The sequence below is a fragment of the Ictalurus furcatus genome, unplaced genomic scaffold, assembly GCF_023375685.1.
Source record: "Ictalurus furcatus strain D&B unplaced genomic scaffold, Billie_1.0 scf5, whole genome shotgun sequence".
NCBI classification, from domain to species: domain Eukaryota; kingdom Metazoa; phylum Chordata; class Actinopteri; order Siluriformes; family Ictaluridae; genus Ictalurus; species Ictalurus furcatus.
This window is the reverse complement of record NW_026521054.1, coordinates 194,994-211,089: the sequence shown is the minus strand read 5'-3', so window position 1 is coordinate 211,089 and position 16,096 is coordinate 194,994. Positions and strand designations below refer to the sequence as shown.

The 16,096-nt window shown below is 40.7% G+C and overlaps 1 protein-coding gene and 1 pseudogene across 2 annotated transcripts in view; one reads left to right on the top strand and one right to left on the bottom strand.

Moving 5' to 3' along the window:
• The window catches only part of LOC128604902 (piwi-like protein 1), a 32,376-nt gene extending 23,111 nt beyond the window's left edge, over positions 1 to 9,265 (top strand). Inside the window, exons 3-5 of one of the 2 annotated variants that reach the window (XM_053620014.1) lie at positions 6,596 to 6,796; positions 6,988 to 7,090; positions 8,030 to 9,265. In XM_053620014.1, coding sequence (XP_053475989.1) covers positions 6,596 to 6,796; positions 6,988 to 7,090; positions 8,030 to 8,187 — 462 coding nt within the window. In that variant the 3' untranslated portion in view covers positions 8,188 to 9,265. Of the gene's footprint in view, positions 1 to 236; positions 840 to 6,595; positions 6,797 to 6,987; positions 7,096 to 8,029 lie in introns of those variants that run through there. The other variant, XR_008385351.1, reaches the window with a different exon arrangement.
• Positions 9,266 to 14,770: 5,505 nt separating this feature from the next.
• On the bottom strand, positions 14,771 to 15,855 carry LOC128604901 (general transcription factor II-I repeat domain-containing protein 2A-like; annotated as a pseudogene).
• Between the last annotated feature and the right edge of the window lie 241 nt (positions 15,856 to 16,096).

Sequence of the window (16,096 nt, the reverse complement as noted above, 5' to 3'; positions counted from 1 at the left end):
CTGTGTCTGCTACCCTTTTTTTGGACAGAATTGATAAGGCTTGTAGAGTTCTTTGGGTGAAGGCTCAATATTCAAAACTCAGTCGTGAGTGGCCGGGAATCAAACCCCGGCCTCACGTGTGGTAGGTCAGAAATCGACCACTGAACCACCAATGCTTATCTTAAAGGAGTAAGGACAATGCAGAGTGTGCTTTTCATTAAGTATTGTTCGGATTAAACAGTTTGGTTTCAAAATAGAAAAGGAGCATCCTTTTACAAAGCAACGGCACCGATCTGCCCCGGGGATGGAGACTGACGAGGCTTAAGTACACGTCCGGAAATGTACAGCCAACTCATCCCAAAGCACGAGGCGGGAGCAGGCGTGTACGAGATGTGATCGTCCAATGGCAAGCCGGAACATGATGCATTGCAGTGGACTGGGCTTAAAAGAGGAGGAGACAAGACACCCATCCCTCCCCCAACATAGACACACAAATGGAACTTAGTACAAACAGAAATACAACTGAGGACGTAACAATGGTCAAGTATCAAATAAAATGTAAACTTGCATTTATGAAGGTAATGTTGTTAGTAATTGTTTATAAATTACCATAATAACACAGAGCTCCAAGGTATAAAAATATGGAGTTTGTCATCAATCAAACAGTAACCAGTTTTAATACCTATAAAAGTTATCTCGGGTATCTCCTGAGCAGTTGAGTTATTACACCGAACTAATCATCTCCAGATTAAATTATTTCTGACAGTTTTACAGCTAGATTTGATCCAGTTTAAACATAAAAGCTGGTTATTTTGTCTGTGTTTGAGGAATTAAAACTCCGTTCGGTTTTTAAACCCGAGGTACGTTAAACGGAAGCTGTGTGGCCGAATCCCAAATTGATGTCATTTCCGGTTTAAGTGCACTACATTAGGGATGAAATAATGACGGTCTACACCCTATGTAGTGCACTATTTAACTCATGGGGAGAGATTTGTTATTCTGTTTTAGCGGCACTATTTAAGCATAACCTTTTATCCTAAAATCCATTGTTTGCTCCCTGCTTATAGCAACTAAAATAAACAACAGTGAGTGTAAAAGTGGCTAAGTCATTTAGCAGCTAAAATAACTTTATATTTCTGTAATGTTTTTAATGTATAAACTGCTAACCTGAGGTGAAATTGGGTTTATATTGGACATTCACTGCAAATTCGAGCTTCTCTCTTCTACTTCTCAAGAAATAAACACAAAAAGGACAAAATGTGTGTGTGTAGCTGGCGAGGTGACTTTGTAAAGAAATACTACGCGCATGCGCACGTAAGCATTCACGTCAACATGTCCGCCATATTGATGAGGGAAAGACCGCGCTGTAAACAAATACAAGTAAACGGAGGAGCTGTGGTTTTTCTGGATAATAATTTACATGATTTACCGGAGATGATAACGGCATCGTTTTCAAAAACTTGCCCTTTGAAACCCGTTTTTCAAAGTTTTCAGGCCCCGAAACGCCGTCGTCATGGAAAGGAACAGCCAAACCGCATCAAAAGTTTTCGGTTTTTATTTGAAAACGTTGTGGTGTAAACGGCCTCTTAACAACTACAGCAAAATGCTGCTTTTATTGCTGAAGCCTTTCTGTAAACAAATAGAAATGAAATAGAATTTTTATGATTCACACTATATTACACTCCATTCTTCTTCTCAAAGACAACTCTATTTTGAAAATATTCAAGATGATTTTTTTTGTTAAAAAAATCAATTTCATGATACAGCTTATTATTAGAGCTGCAACTAACGATTATTTTCTCTTGAACAGCTCTCTGTGTGGAGACTTGAGGTAGTTCTGTAGTCACAGGTGCACAAATCAGTCACACAGCTCCAGCTCCACCTGCGCCTCTCGCAGGGAAACGGTTTCTGTGCACTGGCTCCGTCCCAAATCACCTTGTATGGAATCTCTATCTCTAGTGCACTAGGTGCGGTAGAGACTCCATTCGTTCAGACCGTGTGTAGTGTACCTAGATACGCAGTCGTGCAGGATTTGGGCACAGGCCACGCTAATGAAACATCATCCATTTCAAGTCAAGTTGCTATTGTTAAACATTTCACTAAAACCTGTATGGAAACGTTGCTGTTCAGTTGTTCTATAAGCGCAATTTCAACCAAATACAGTGGAGTGTAAAAGTTTGTACCCCCTTTTGGTTTCTTTTGGACAGAAGGGTGTTAAATGTCCTAAACACTACAAAATTTGACTGTAAGTAGAAGTTAATTTTATTATCGGACTCCGATATCCATGTTAATATTTTTAATACGGATCATTAGTGTTAAATGACTTGATGATTTTGTGGTCAGTAAAGCGTTTTTGTGTTGATTTTGATGTATGTTTTGGATCACTGTCCTGCTGGAAGATCCAACCACGGCCCATTTTAATCTTTCTTGCAGAAGCAGTCAGGATTTTATTTAATATCTGTTGATATTTGGTAGAGTCAATGATGCCATGTATCCTAACGAAATGTCCAGGTCCTCTGGCAGAAAAACAGTCCCAAAACATTAAAGATCCTCCACCATATTTAACAGTGGGCATGAGGTACTTTTCCATATGGCTACCTCTCTGTGTGCTTCAAAACCACCTCTGGTGTTTATTACCAAAAAGCTCTATTTTGGTTTCATCTGACCATAGAACCCGATCCCATTTGAAGTTCCAGTAGTGTCTGGCACACTGAAGACACCTGAGTGTGTTTTTGGATGAGAGTAGAGGCTTTTTTCTTGAAACCCTTCCAAACCACTTGTGGTGATGTAGGTGAATTTGGAGACTTTCTGACCCCAAGACACAACTAATTTCTGCAATTCTCCAGCTGTGATCCTTGGAGATGTTTTGGCCACTCGAACCGCCCTCTTCCGTGTGTTGAGACGATATGGACACACGTCCTTGTCTAGGTTGATTCATAACATTTCCAGTAGACTGGAACTTCTTAATTATTGCCCTGATGATGAAAATGAGCATTTTCGATGCTTGTGCTATTTTCTTATAGACACTTCCCATTTTGTGAAGCTCAATAACCTTTTACTGCACATCACAGCTACAGTGGTGCTTGAAAGTTTGAACCCTTTAGAGTTTTCTATATTTCTACATAAAGATACACAAGTTTTCCAGACAAGTCCTAACACTACACAAAGATAACCCATTTAAACAAATGTGACAAATATTATACTTGGTCATTTATTTATTGCAGAAAATAATCCAATATTACATATCTGGGAGTGGCAAAAGTATGTGAACCTTTTGCCTTCAGTATCTGGTCTGACCCCCTTGTGCAGCAATAACTGCAACTAATCATTTCCAGTAACTGTTGATTAGTCCTGCACATGGGCTTGGACATCAGTTTTGGCCATTCAAAACCAATAACTTTATTGTTCTTTAACCATTCTTTGTTTTGGGCCATTGTCTTATTGCATGCCCCACTTTCTCTTGAGGTTCAGTTCAGTTCCTGGGTTCATTCTTGCCCTGCGGTTGTGGAACTCACCACTACACGAATTATAATCTTTCAGATAGCTTGGAGATTTAGTACGTGTAGACCTTCTCAACTCAGGGTTTTCCATCCCAAGGAAAGTTTCTGACACAGCCACTTCAGAAGTTCCTCCCAGTTTTTGTTTGTGACTTTCCTCAGAGAATGAGGAACCTGAGTCTTTTGTAGAAGGCACTGGAATGTCAACATCTGGCCGTGAAGTGTCTAACAACTCTGGTGCTGGTGCTACGGATGTTGCATTGTGCCTGTCTCTCACCTGATCAATATGTCAGTGCACTACTTGCCCACTTCCCAATGCTACTGTGCACCATACAGGACCAGTCTTTTTCTGAACTGTTCCTGGAATAAAAGTAGGTCCAGAGCTGAAGTTCCTAGTATACACTGGGTCACCCACCACAAGATATCTTTCCTTTGCATGTTGGTCATGGTACCATTTTTGTCTCAATTGTTTGTGTCTCAATGAGACCCTGTGTAGACCAGTTTCCTTCCACACAGCAGTTTAGCGGCTGATTTGCCAGTGGTCGACTGTGGCATCGTTCGGTAACTGAATAGCACTCTGGCTAGCTTTTTCAATGGACTCTCCAGCACTGTCTTTCATCACGATTTTGAATGTTTGAACGGCCCTTTCAGCCAGACCACTGGAAGATGCATGGTAGGGTGCTGTGCTTGTGTTTGATGCCGTTTCTTTCCATAAACTCTTGGAATTCAGCACTGGTAAAAAACAAAAAAACTGCTATGGTCTGACATCACTACTTCTTGTATCCTGTGCTGGCTAAAGGTTTGTCTTTAGCACTAAATGGTAACTGATGGTAACTGGTAAGAGCCGCACGCCGCGGAGGTGGAATCACTACACGAGTCCCCCATAACACAAAGCTTCCCTGTATGCAGAGTTCATACTATTTCCTTACATATTAGGGATGTCACGATACCAAAAATCTAGTCGTCGGTACTGATACCACCAAATGTACACAATGCTCAATACCATGGTGTGGTTTTTATTTTTTTTAAAAAGAGAGAATTAAAAAAATTATAAAATTAAAAACTCCTGGAGGGCATCCTCCTCTGGCTGATACTGGCAGAGAGAGAGAGAGAGGGATATTTTAGTTCAAACACTGTCTGACCATGACTAATAAGTGCTAAGGTGCACTCCTAAACGCACACACACCCCTTATACTCTGAAAGCAAGCATTAGTTTAAATTCACTGATACGGTGGCAGGATAAAAAGATTTATTAAAAGCATGAACATGTGTATAATTATTAGTGACATGAGGCTACATTTAGCTGACAGGACACGGGCTGAATGGAGATGCATGGTGGCCCATTAGGAGGTAGTTTATAACATTGCAATGCGTTAGCGTTTAACAAATAACTGGATATCGCAAACATTACATGGAGCATAGTGTCCATAGTGTATGAATGGGTGTGTGAGTGTGTATGTGATTGTGCCCTGCGATGGACTGTCCAGGGTGTACCCCGCCTTGTGCCCGATGCTCCCTGGGATAGGCTCCAGGATGGATGGAGAGATATATATATATATATATATATATATATATATATATATATATATATATATATATAATAACTTAATTAAATATAAATGAAATGAGAAATGAAATAATGTTTAATTACTATGGGTTGCATTTAATATCAATTTGACATTAAGCATAGTTCGCTATTTCATTGAAAGCTATTAGCCTTTTTTCTTAATGTGGATCACTTTTGTGTTAGTCTACTTTTAATTAGGACTCTTTATTGTTTTTAAGATATCTAAAAATAAATATTTTATGTTTGTTTATTTATAAATTAACCAACAGTATCATTGCTATTATTTTATTCAGTTAACAGTGACCATGAGCAGAGAGCTTACATTTAACTGTTTATGATAGACTGTATGATTAAAGTTTAAATAAAAAAGATTGGTATCCGGATCAGTATCATCTGTAAAAATCCTGACCGACGCATCCCTAATGAACACCATTAAACTAAAGCGCTTTGCATCTGACGGGTAAATGAACTCACCCAATCACATCCTATATGAGATTATTCAGATATATACACAATATACACAGAGCGGTTCGAGAACTGACTCCAGCCCAGAACCATGACAGTGGAAATGTCTAATAGTGCAGCTTTAAATATATTTAAGAGGAGCAGACTTCAAACACTGAACATTGAGGTTTATTGTATTTGTTTACAAGGTAAACAGGTTAACGGTTGTTTTGTGCATACAGTCTGTAAAATGAACTGAAAATATTAGATTTAGTTTATCAGAAGGTAAATTAATGTGTCATGGCTCACACTATGTTCCTAAATTCTGTCATAATTGACCAGCTCAAGTTTTCTCATGCCTACTTATGTGTTGTGTTGTGGCATGAGAGAACTTAATAAATGTGAAAGTGCAATACAAAATATGTTATCACTAAAATCACTGAATAACCGTGATAATCGAGATCTCAGTATTAATCAAAATAATCGGGATTATCATTTTGGCCATAATCGTGCATCCCTACATGGCACTGATCCAGGACCTGATGGCAACAAAAAAACCCAAAAAAAAACGGTGGCTCAGCTATCAGAGATAACAGAAATCAAATCATATAACTGATGCATGTAAAAGAGATGTGACTGTTCTTTCACTAGGATTGAATTCATTATATTCGTACTTTATGTATGGGTTTCTGTATGAAAGTTTAATGGTAAACGAGTGCTTCAGTTAAAATAATGAGCGTTGTAGATCTTAAAGAAAACAATATCGGATGGGTATCGGCTGATACTCAAGCTTTCCATTAAGGAAAATAAAAGCTAGTATCATGACACTTCTAGTAAATAAGTCAAATGAAACTGTTTTTATTTATTTATTTAATTTTTAAATTGAATGTTTAAGGATATTGCTGTTTGATTTTCTTTGTTAAAGTCGTTTCACCTTTTGTGATGTGACACGCAGTGCAGTGCAGCTGCTTCTATGTGATTTTTGTCACAGTATATCCTTTTATGGGTCTAAGCATACGGCATAAGATAATTTCAGATTAACAGCCTCAGTCTACAGATTACCAATACTTCTTGTTCTGAAGCACTCACTTTAAATCATGTGTGTAAGGTGGTTGTGATCCTGTCAACCAACCGTAAGGATAAATACGATTGCGTGAAGAAGTACCTGTGTGTGGACTGTCCCACTCCAAGCCAGTGTGTGGTGGCTCGCACCCTCAGCAGACCTCAGACCCTCATGACCATAGCCACAAAGATCTCCTTGCAGATGAACTGCAGGATGGAAGGAGAGCCGTGGAGCGTCGAGACCCCGGTACGGTTCTGTTCTTCAAGCACTGGGAGTTTTTCCAGTAACTGAAATATATCCGGCATTGGGATTTCAACTACAACCAAAATCATCACTTAAAAGCATATCTGATCTTGTAACTGATCAACAGTGGCACCTCCTAACCCTGATGTTATTCTATTAAAACATTGTTTTAGTGACTTCTCCTGCTCTTTCAGTTGAAGCACCTGATGATGTTGGTATCGACTGCTACCACGACAGTGCCGCAGGAAAGAGATCCATCGGTGCACTGGTGGCCAGCCTCAACCCGGGCATGTCCAGGTACTTAAAGCATGACTTGTGTGGACTCTGTAAACAGCTTTAAGAAGGGTTGTGTTTAATGAACTAGATTTTAGATTTGAACTTTTCCCCCAGTCTTCAGAAGAGAGGGCATTACCCTTTGTGGTTCATCGTAACTTTAGGAGAGAGAAAAAGTACAATATCGTTCCTTTAATGATTAAAATGTTTAATTGTCAAATTGCTGTGGTATAAGGAATAAAAAGCATCAGGAAGACCTGTTTAGCTTCGTGGTGCGTCACATTGCACCATCCTGTCGTTGATTGATAATCTTTCTACATATAGCAGCATGCTCATGGTTTCTTTATTTGTTGATATTTTTTAATCCCTCGTATATCTGCATATTGTTACCACTACAAACGATCAGTAAAGATTATGAATCCAACAAGAGTTTTTCAGCTCAGTGGTGGGAAATTTCAGAGACTTTTAACACTACTTCCTGCATCTCAGGATTCTTTACTCAGGCCTGAGCTGGTTCTCTTAATCTCACACACTCTTCTCTGTATTTCCATTTCCTTCCAGTCGAAGGACAGAATCACAATTTTTTAGTCTTGAATCCTCTGAACGTTGTTTTCCTCGCTGCTACCGCCACCTTCATCCTCCTCATAAAGGGTCTGGGCCATGCTCTGTATGCTATGTGCTCTGTATGCTATGTGCCGCTGCTCTGTAACCATGAGAGCACCGTCCTTCTCTCAGGTGGTTTTCAAAGTGTGCAGGGTATGAAATGCACTCTGGGAGGAACATCATGCTCATAAATGACCTCGTTACACTGCAGTCTCTTTGATTCCGACTTTACACTCAGGATGAAATACTCACACTGCAGTCTGACGGAACGTGGGAGAAAAAGCGAGCGATTTTAGAATTGTCGCTTCAGTTAAGAAGCGCATTAAGACATGGCTTTTTGTTTTGATTTCTTTTCATCAGCTGTGCTGAAGGCCTACTTCAAATACAACGAATGTTTGTCGTCACGCATCGTGGTGTATCGAGACGGCGTGGGCGACGGCGTGCTGCTGAGCGTAGTCGACTACGAAGTGCCTCAGTTCACGCAGTCCATCAAGGCCATGGGTGAAGATTCCGCGTGAGACTCGACACATCTCGATAAAACAGATTTGACGCACGCTTTTTGGGTTTTCTCTCAGCCATCAGTGTTTCTGTGTACGGGCCCAAACTGACCGTGTTGGTGGTGAAGAAACGCATCTCTTCCAGATTCTTCGCTCTCCTCGACGCCAGACTGAGCAACCCTCCTCCCGGAACGGTCATCGACGCCGAAGTCACGTGACCCGAGTGGTGTGTTCAGGCATAGTTCATCCATCTTTTTCTCTTTTTCTAGCGGTCTTTCTGATCGCAGCTTCAGGTTACGTTCGAACGCTGATGGCTTGATTTGTCAGGTACGACTTCTTCATCGTGAGTCACAAAGTGCGCTTCGGCAGTGTGGCCCCCACTCACTACAACGTGGTGTACGACAGCAGTGGCCTCAAACCAGACCACATGCAGAGACTCACCTACAAACTCTGCCACCTGTATTACAACTGGCAGGTAAAAGCCACACACACACACACACACGTTCATACGGGAGGAGGGTTGCTCAGTCAACTATTTTCATTGTCGATTATTATCAACTATTATGCATTAGTTGTTGCAGCTCTATTTGCAACACATTATACTAAGAATTGTGTGGTATTTTAAGATGTTTGTTCAAGGTAATGCAGTTAATACCCATTGCAGTTCTTTATACTTCGGGTTATTACTCAGATTATAAATGTATTTGAGTGAGGACATTTATCACCTGTGTGCTTTTTCTGCATTGTTATTAGCATATGTACTGTATGATTTAGTAAAATAATCATTAGCCATTACGTTGTTATTCTGATTACTCTGGGTGTGTGTGAGTGAGTTCATGCTCTTGGGTGTGTGTGCTGTGTGCTGCACTTCCTCTTTTTGGTCAGGCCCTACGCCTTGCTGTAGTTAACTTTTAAGAGACATTGTCTATAAGGAAGAGAGCGTGACTCTGTTCTTTCCCTTATTCTCAATAAATTCTCATTCTCCATATTTTATTGCCCTTGTCTTTTATTTCTATCAAAAATCTTCTCCAACACTGATAACGATCGGTCTGATGAGACCTGAGCCAGGAGAGGACCGTTCCCTTAATGCCAACAACATTTTGTAATCTATCTTGCGCAGAGGTGCCCAAACTTTTTCCTGTGAAGGGCCAAGTTTGGCCCACAGGCCCTAATTTGGGGACCTCTGATCTAGCGTGTAGTGGAGCGTTGATTCGGTTCTGTCGGATCAGACGGTGATCCAAATCTAACTGATGTCTGTACGAGGTTATTGATGAAGCTCGGTGCAGTAGCTGGTGTGAAAGTACATTTTATGCGGTGGCGAGGTGGAAATATGATCCATACGTATTATGAGTGAGATAAGAATGATCGGAGACAACTTCAGACTGTGGAAGTGTTACAATATTTTCTATATTTAATCCGTACGTATGAGGTCAAGAGTGTGACCACCATTATGAGTAGGCCCGATTACGTTCTGATTGACCTCTACTGCATCTAAGATGGACACAACCGCTGTTCTCAGAGGGTCTTCTGGGTTATCAAAATGAATATTAAAATCACAGACGATTAATGCTTTATCTACAGACACAACCAGGTTTGAGATAAAGTCTGCAAATTCACTAAGAAATTCAGTATATGGCCCTGGGGGTCTGTAAATAATAATTAGAGGAATTGTCTTATTTTTTGTGGCTACATAAGTTATGCTGGTATAAAGAATTTCAAAAGAATTAAATTTATGACTAGGTTTTGGTGTGACGCCTAGATTTTGACTATGGATGAGACCAACACCTCCTCCTCTACCAGTTGAACGAGGCTGATGTACATAACTGTATCCAGGAGGACTGGCTTCATTTAATGCTATGTACTCGTTTGGTTTAATCCAAGTTTCTGTTAAACACATTAAATTACATTCCTGATCAGTAATGATGTCGTTAACAATAAGAGCCTTAGACGCAAGAGATCTAATGTTTAATAGTCCTAGCTTCAGATTAAAGGTGCTGGATGTGCATTCAGTATGATCTAATTTTAGGTTAATTAGGTTACTAAAACAAACATTCTGAAATTGTCCATGTATTCGTATAGCTCGGGGAACACACAGTCTCTATAGTATGTACTACAGGTGTTGGACTATTAATTGAACATTGCTTATGATGAACGTTGTTATTGTAGAAGATGTGCTTACGGTAGACAGTCACTTGGAGTGTAGCGTCTTGGAGATGTTGTCAGACAGCAGTTCCGCTCCGAGGCTGCTGGGGTGCAGGCCATCAGGACGAAACAACCTAGGACGCTCCCAGAACAGATTCCAGTTATTAACAAACAGCAGATTCTGTTCATTACACTGTGAGGGAAATTACTCATTTTTACTTTGAAATAGATTTGTTCTTGTTCTGTTTCATTCTCATGTGAGGATAACGACTCAGAAGGCCATGTGATGTCACTGAGATCAGAATGTTTATCTGCTTACAGAGACACAAACATGTTCTTCTGTTCAATGTTCGTCTAAACATCATCTAAGATCCTAAAACAAAACCTGTTTGAACTGCCTCAAACTGCTTCTTATCGGTACACAGAATGATGTCATGCTCTGAGTTTCATATATATATAATATATATATATATATATATAGTAGTGGTTTAGTACAAGGACTTCAGAGCACTCTCATTATTCTATCCTGCTTTATTCTATCCTGTATTAACCATCTGAGAGAGGGGGCGTCGCTGCGGGGGTCCCGACTCAGGAGTATGGGGCGCTCGCAGGTCTTTAGTTTATTTATCGAAAACATTGGATTTGGTGTCACAAGGATTGCCAGCACGTTTGCGTGCCACGGCTCGAGCTGCTCTCTTAGTGCAGATCACTGGGAAAATTGCTCTCACACATTGATCTTACACTCATCACACCAGGTCACTTCTATTTTGAATTAGATCCACATGCAACACGACAGCTCAACAAAGAACAGGATATGAAGTTATTCTATGTGTCACCCAAAATTTAAATATTAAACCTATTAGTGTGTCTAATACACCAACTGTAGTGTTGTATTGCCTAATTAATTCTGTGGAGCCAGTCACTGAGAACACTCACGATTGCCGAAATTCATATTTCCTTGGGCCAAACTTTTTAGACGTTCCATCTGCCCAATTGGCCGAATTAAAAGCTATCACTACAGAGTGCGAACTGGTTACGGGTAGAATTGCTAATATATATACTGACTCTGATTATGCCCATGGATTGTGTCATCTGTTTGGAGCTGTTTGAATGCAGTGAGGTTTTAGTAAAAGTGCTGGAACGCCACTTTAACATACCGAGCAAATAGTTTAATTGAATTCTGATTGTATCTACTGCACTTCTCACTGTATGAATTTCAGATGCACATGGTTTTAACCAGTGCACGAGGGGGAAGTTATGGGAAAAGATAAAACAGCAAGAGGACTGGTCTCTGGACTTACAGGCAATTATGGATAATTATTATTATTTTTTTAAACTTACAGGCAATGGTGAATAATAATCTGAGTGTGAAATTTATGCTCAAAACAATGTCAGAAAGGGAAAATCAGTATCGATAGGGCTCGTATCAATGCCAGAAGGGCCGTTTAAGCACTTGGTGATAGACAGGTTTAGCAGATGGAGGGAGGCAATGCCACCAGCAGACTAAACTGCTGGAACAATGATTAAATTTTTAACCAGAGAGGTAATTCCTAGAGACGGCATACCATCTCAGATTAGCTCTCACAATGGCTCAGCGTTTGTTTAAAAAACAGTGTTACAGTAACTGTGATTAAATTAAAATTTTGATGTGTTTATCACCCTCAGTCACAGGGAATAGTGGAAAAGGTAAGTGGTACCTTTAAGGCTAAGCTTAACGCAATTTGTGCTAACACTAAACTCGTTTCGGTAGATGCTCTACCTCCTGCACTAATGACCTGTCGCATGCAGACTAACAGAAATATGCATCTAACACCGCATGAAATGCCTACGGGTCGACCCATGTCTGTGTCATACCTGAGAGGTCCTTATGAAGAACTGCCGCTGAAGTAATTACAGATGGAACTAAGAGCATATATGCAATAACTAACTGCTATGTATGAAGCTATCTATTCACAGGACCAGAGCTGGGGACTGAGAGAGGAGACAGAAGTTCCTTGTCCTGTGACTCCTGGAGAACAGGTGCACCTAGGGGTGTTCCAGCCCAGAAGGGAAGGGCCATACAAAGTGAGCACCTAGATTAAGACCTAGGAGAAAGGAGGATCAGCTGATCGAAGGGGACGATCCAGTGGTTGACATTGAAGAAGATAGAACAAGACAAGACATGAGAGAGGGTCTAAATGAAGATAAGGGAGAATGGCAGTCTCAGGCGATGGCAAAGAAGAAGGTCTGTCAGGGGTCGTGCCAACAGAGCAGGAGGAAAGAAGGGCTCCTGCTGCTGAGAGCGGTTCTGACGAGCCTGATACACCTGCTGAAGGAGAAAGAGGCCCAAGCAGACGTTCCTTACAGGACAACTTTTCCATAATTGACTTTTCAGCCCTTGACTAGTCTCCAAAACAGTACTGAACTAAAACTGAATGAGACAATCAGTGAGCCAGATTGGATCTCTGATCGGCTGCAACAGGATAGAACAGATTCCAGTTCCTCAAGTGAGGACGAAGAAGCAGCTTGATGAGCCATGTCATGGGTGTAAGTACTAGCTTGACCTCTCCCCAAGGGTCGTCCCCGCGATATGCAAAGTATCTGGGTCGAAGACAAACATTGTTAACACATCCCCTAAAAAAGGATGTGATGGAGTTTTTATTTTTTGCTTTTTACATTTTTCTATTTTTAAATTTTTACATTTTCTATTACAATATAATCGAGTGTGATTAAGAGACAGGGTGATCACTGTCATGATTAATCAAACTGAGAAAATTGTTTTGTATTCATGTTTATTAGTCTATACTTGTATCAGCTATATGTGCTTAATCAACTGTGTACTCTACATCACGATGACAACCACAGGCAAGTGCTGAACCAAACGCATACTCACGCTTACAAACAATGTCTTGATTTTTGTGGGTAGGGAAAGAGACAGAATCTTTTACTCCTTTCTAGCCAATGGGAGAGGAGATGTTTGTTGCTAGTCTCCAGAGAGAGTGGTTTCAGGATTTGGTCATTGGTAGAAGGCTGACGTGGTCATACATTGATCACTAGTTAGTGTAAATGAAGGGACTGGATTGTGAGATTACTCTCTCTAGCTAGATGGGGCTTAGTAAGCCCCAGAGGGGGAGAATATATGGAAAATATCTGAAGTGCAAACAATATGTGTAACTGACATTTGGATATGTTAATGAAGTGAATTCAATATGTAACCAACATTTAGAATTATTACTTGAGCATTATCGTATAATCAATATTGGTTAAAAAACATAATCTGTATGTATAATCAACAGTTAGAAGCATAATCTAAATCCATAGAACAATGTTTGATCAGGTTATATTCTGAGTGGATTTGAGTTGAATGAACTGTGTTTCAGTGTACAACAATTGTTCTTCTGTATTAGCTGTCTCCTGTCTCCACAGCAATAAAAATTGGCAGTAGATATTCGCATACGTGAGTAAATAACTTTGAGGCAGACACAAATTAGGGAGTTAGGAGAGGGCCTCGGGAAAGGAGGTAGATATCAGCGGGGACAACCGATAGAGACAGACAGATGCTCAGTGAGGCCTAAGAAGGGAGTCAAGGTCAAGACACAAGCCTGTGTGAAACCTTTTTTGTAAAAGAAACCTTGTCCTCATGAAACCTTTTCAAGAAAAACAACTAACTGCGCATGTTCCACAAATTTAAGATAACGCATAGACATGAATATTTAATTGTGGCAAAAAAGAAGATTGGTCTATTTCAACGAGGAAAAGCAAAACCCCACCTACAGAGACTATGCTGTGGAGATAGGTATATAAAGACATGTTTGTGTATGCATAATTCAGACACTCTGCAGACTGTCACACTTTATTGATTTTCAATAAAGTTTATTTACTTTTTGACATCTACTAAACTCTCTGTCTCTGAAGTTTTTGACCTAGGCTAAAAGGCTGATTTTATTCACGACACTCGCAGGCCACAATGGGTTCTAAAATTTGACAGAGGGGCCGGGCCAGGAACAGACGGATGGAGTGTTTGTGTGAACTAATATAAATGACATGTAAAAGCCATTACATGAAAGGATTTGGCCTTTAACAGGTAGCAAAGCATGAATATGCAAGGCTCATTGTACCAATTGTTTTCCAAATGCATTAATTTGATAACACAGTAGAGAAACTCACGTCCAGTTTCAGTGAGAACAGTGTTGTTGATCTCCCTTTTTTGCCAGTGCATCAAACTCTGGAGACAGTTTTGTTGTGGCAATTCTCAGGATAGATCCGAGGTGTTGGTCAGTTAACCTGGATCTGTGAGGGGCTTTGTTGATGTTCATGACGCTGAATGTCTGCTCACATACGTAGGTCGATCCAAACCATGTCAGCATCTTCTGTGCCGTCCTCCGGAGGTTTGGAAACGTCTCTTCATTAAGTGAAGCATAAAAGTCATTCAGTTTAAGAGAGTTGAACTTCTCCTTTAAGACGGAGTCAGACTGAAGACCGATCAGTTCCAATTGCAGCTCCTGTGGTGCTGTTTCAGGGTCTTGTGACAGGGGACAGGACACCAGCTGAACCGACGGCAGAATTCTCTGTGCAGGTCGCCCAGTGATTTGCTGTATTTCTTCACGTTTCGGGACGCCTCTTTCTGCATGGCTAGTGAGGGGGAATGAGAGAGAGATTTGTTTGAAATTTGACTGGAGAATAAAGTCAGCTTGGATTTGAAGGCTCTAACATTTGTGTACATGTCGTGCACAAACTGATCTTTCCCCTGTAGCTTGATGTTCAGCTAATTCATGTGTGAAAATATGTCCACAGCAAATGCAAAGTCACAAAGCCAGTTGTTGTCGCTTAGCTCAGGAAATTTGTCGGATTTCCCCATTAACTCCAAAGATGCGATAATTTCCTCTTTGAGCTCCCACACTCGTTGAAACACTTTGCCCAAACTTAACCAGCAGACCCGAGAGTGGTAGAGGAGTCCTGGTGATCCGCATCAGTTTCCTCCAGGAACGTAAGAAACTGACGATGCTGAAGTCCCCTTGCTCGTATAAAGTTAACAAGTTTTACGACTGGATTCACGACATGATGAAGCTGCATTATAGACTTACACAGAGATTCCTGATGAATGATGCAGTGAAGGAAAATAACATCCTGCTCAGGGTTTTCCTCCTTCACTTTGTCCTGGATTCTTTTCAACAGCCCAGTGTTTTTTCCAGTTAAATTTGGCGATCCATCCGTGGTGACATTGGCAAGTTTACTCCAAGCTATCTTCATTCTCTCGATGACAGCAGACACCTGGTTACACAAGTCCTCTCCCCGACTTTTTCTTTTCAGGGACTCCATGGTCAAAAACTCCTCCGTTATCTCAAAACTGTCGTTAATCCCTCGGATAAAATTAGGAGCTGAGCAGTGTCTTTTATGTCGTTACTTTCATCCAGTGCTAGTGAATATAACTTAAAGGACTCCGCCTTTTTGTTTAATTCGCTGGCGATATCTTCGTCAATTAGTTCCACACGGCGAGTCACAGTCCTGTGTGATGAACTGATTTTTTCAAAATTGCCTTTGCTCTCTGGACACAGGAGACCTGCTGTCTCTACCATGCATTCTTTCAAAAACTCGCCTTCGGAGAAAGGCTTGCTAGCCTTTGCTAATTTGAATGCCAGCAAAAAACTTGCCTTGGTACTTGACTCTTGAATCGCAGTTTGTCTGTGAAAATTTTTTGCTGAGTCTGTAAATTATCCGTCAACCTCTGAGCCGTAGCCGCCCGTTCTTGCGTTGACTGCTTGCTAGCGTAGTTGGCATGCTTCGTGGCAAAGTGACGGCTGATGTTGTA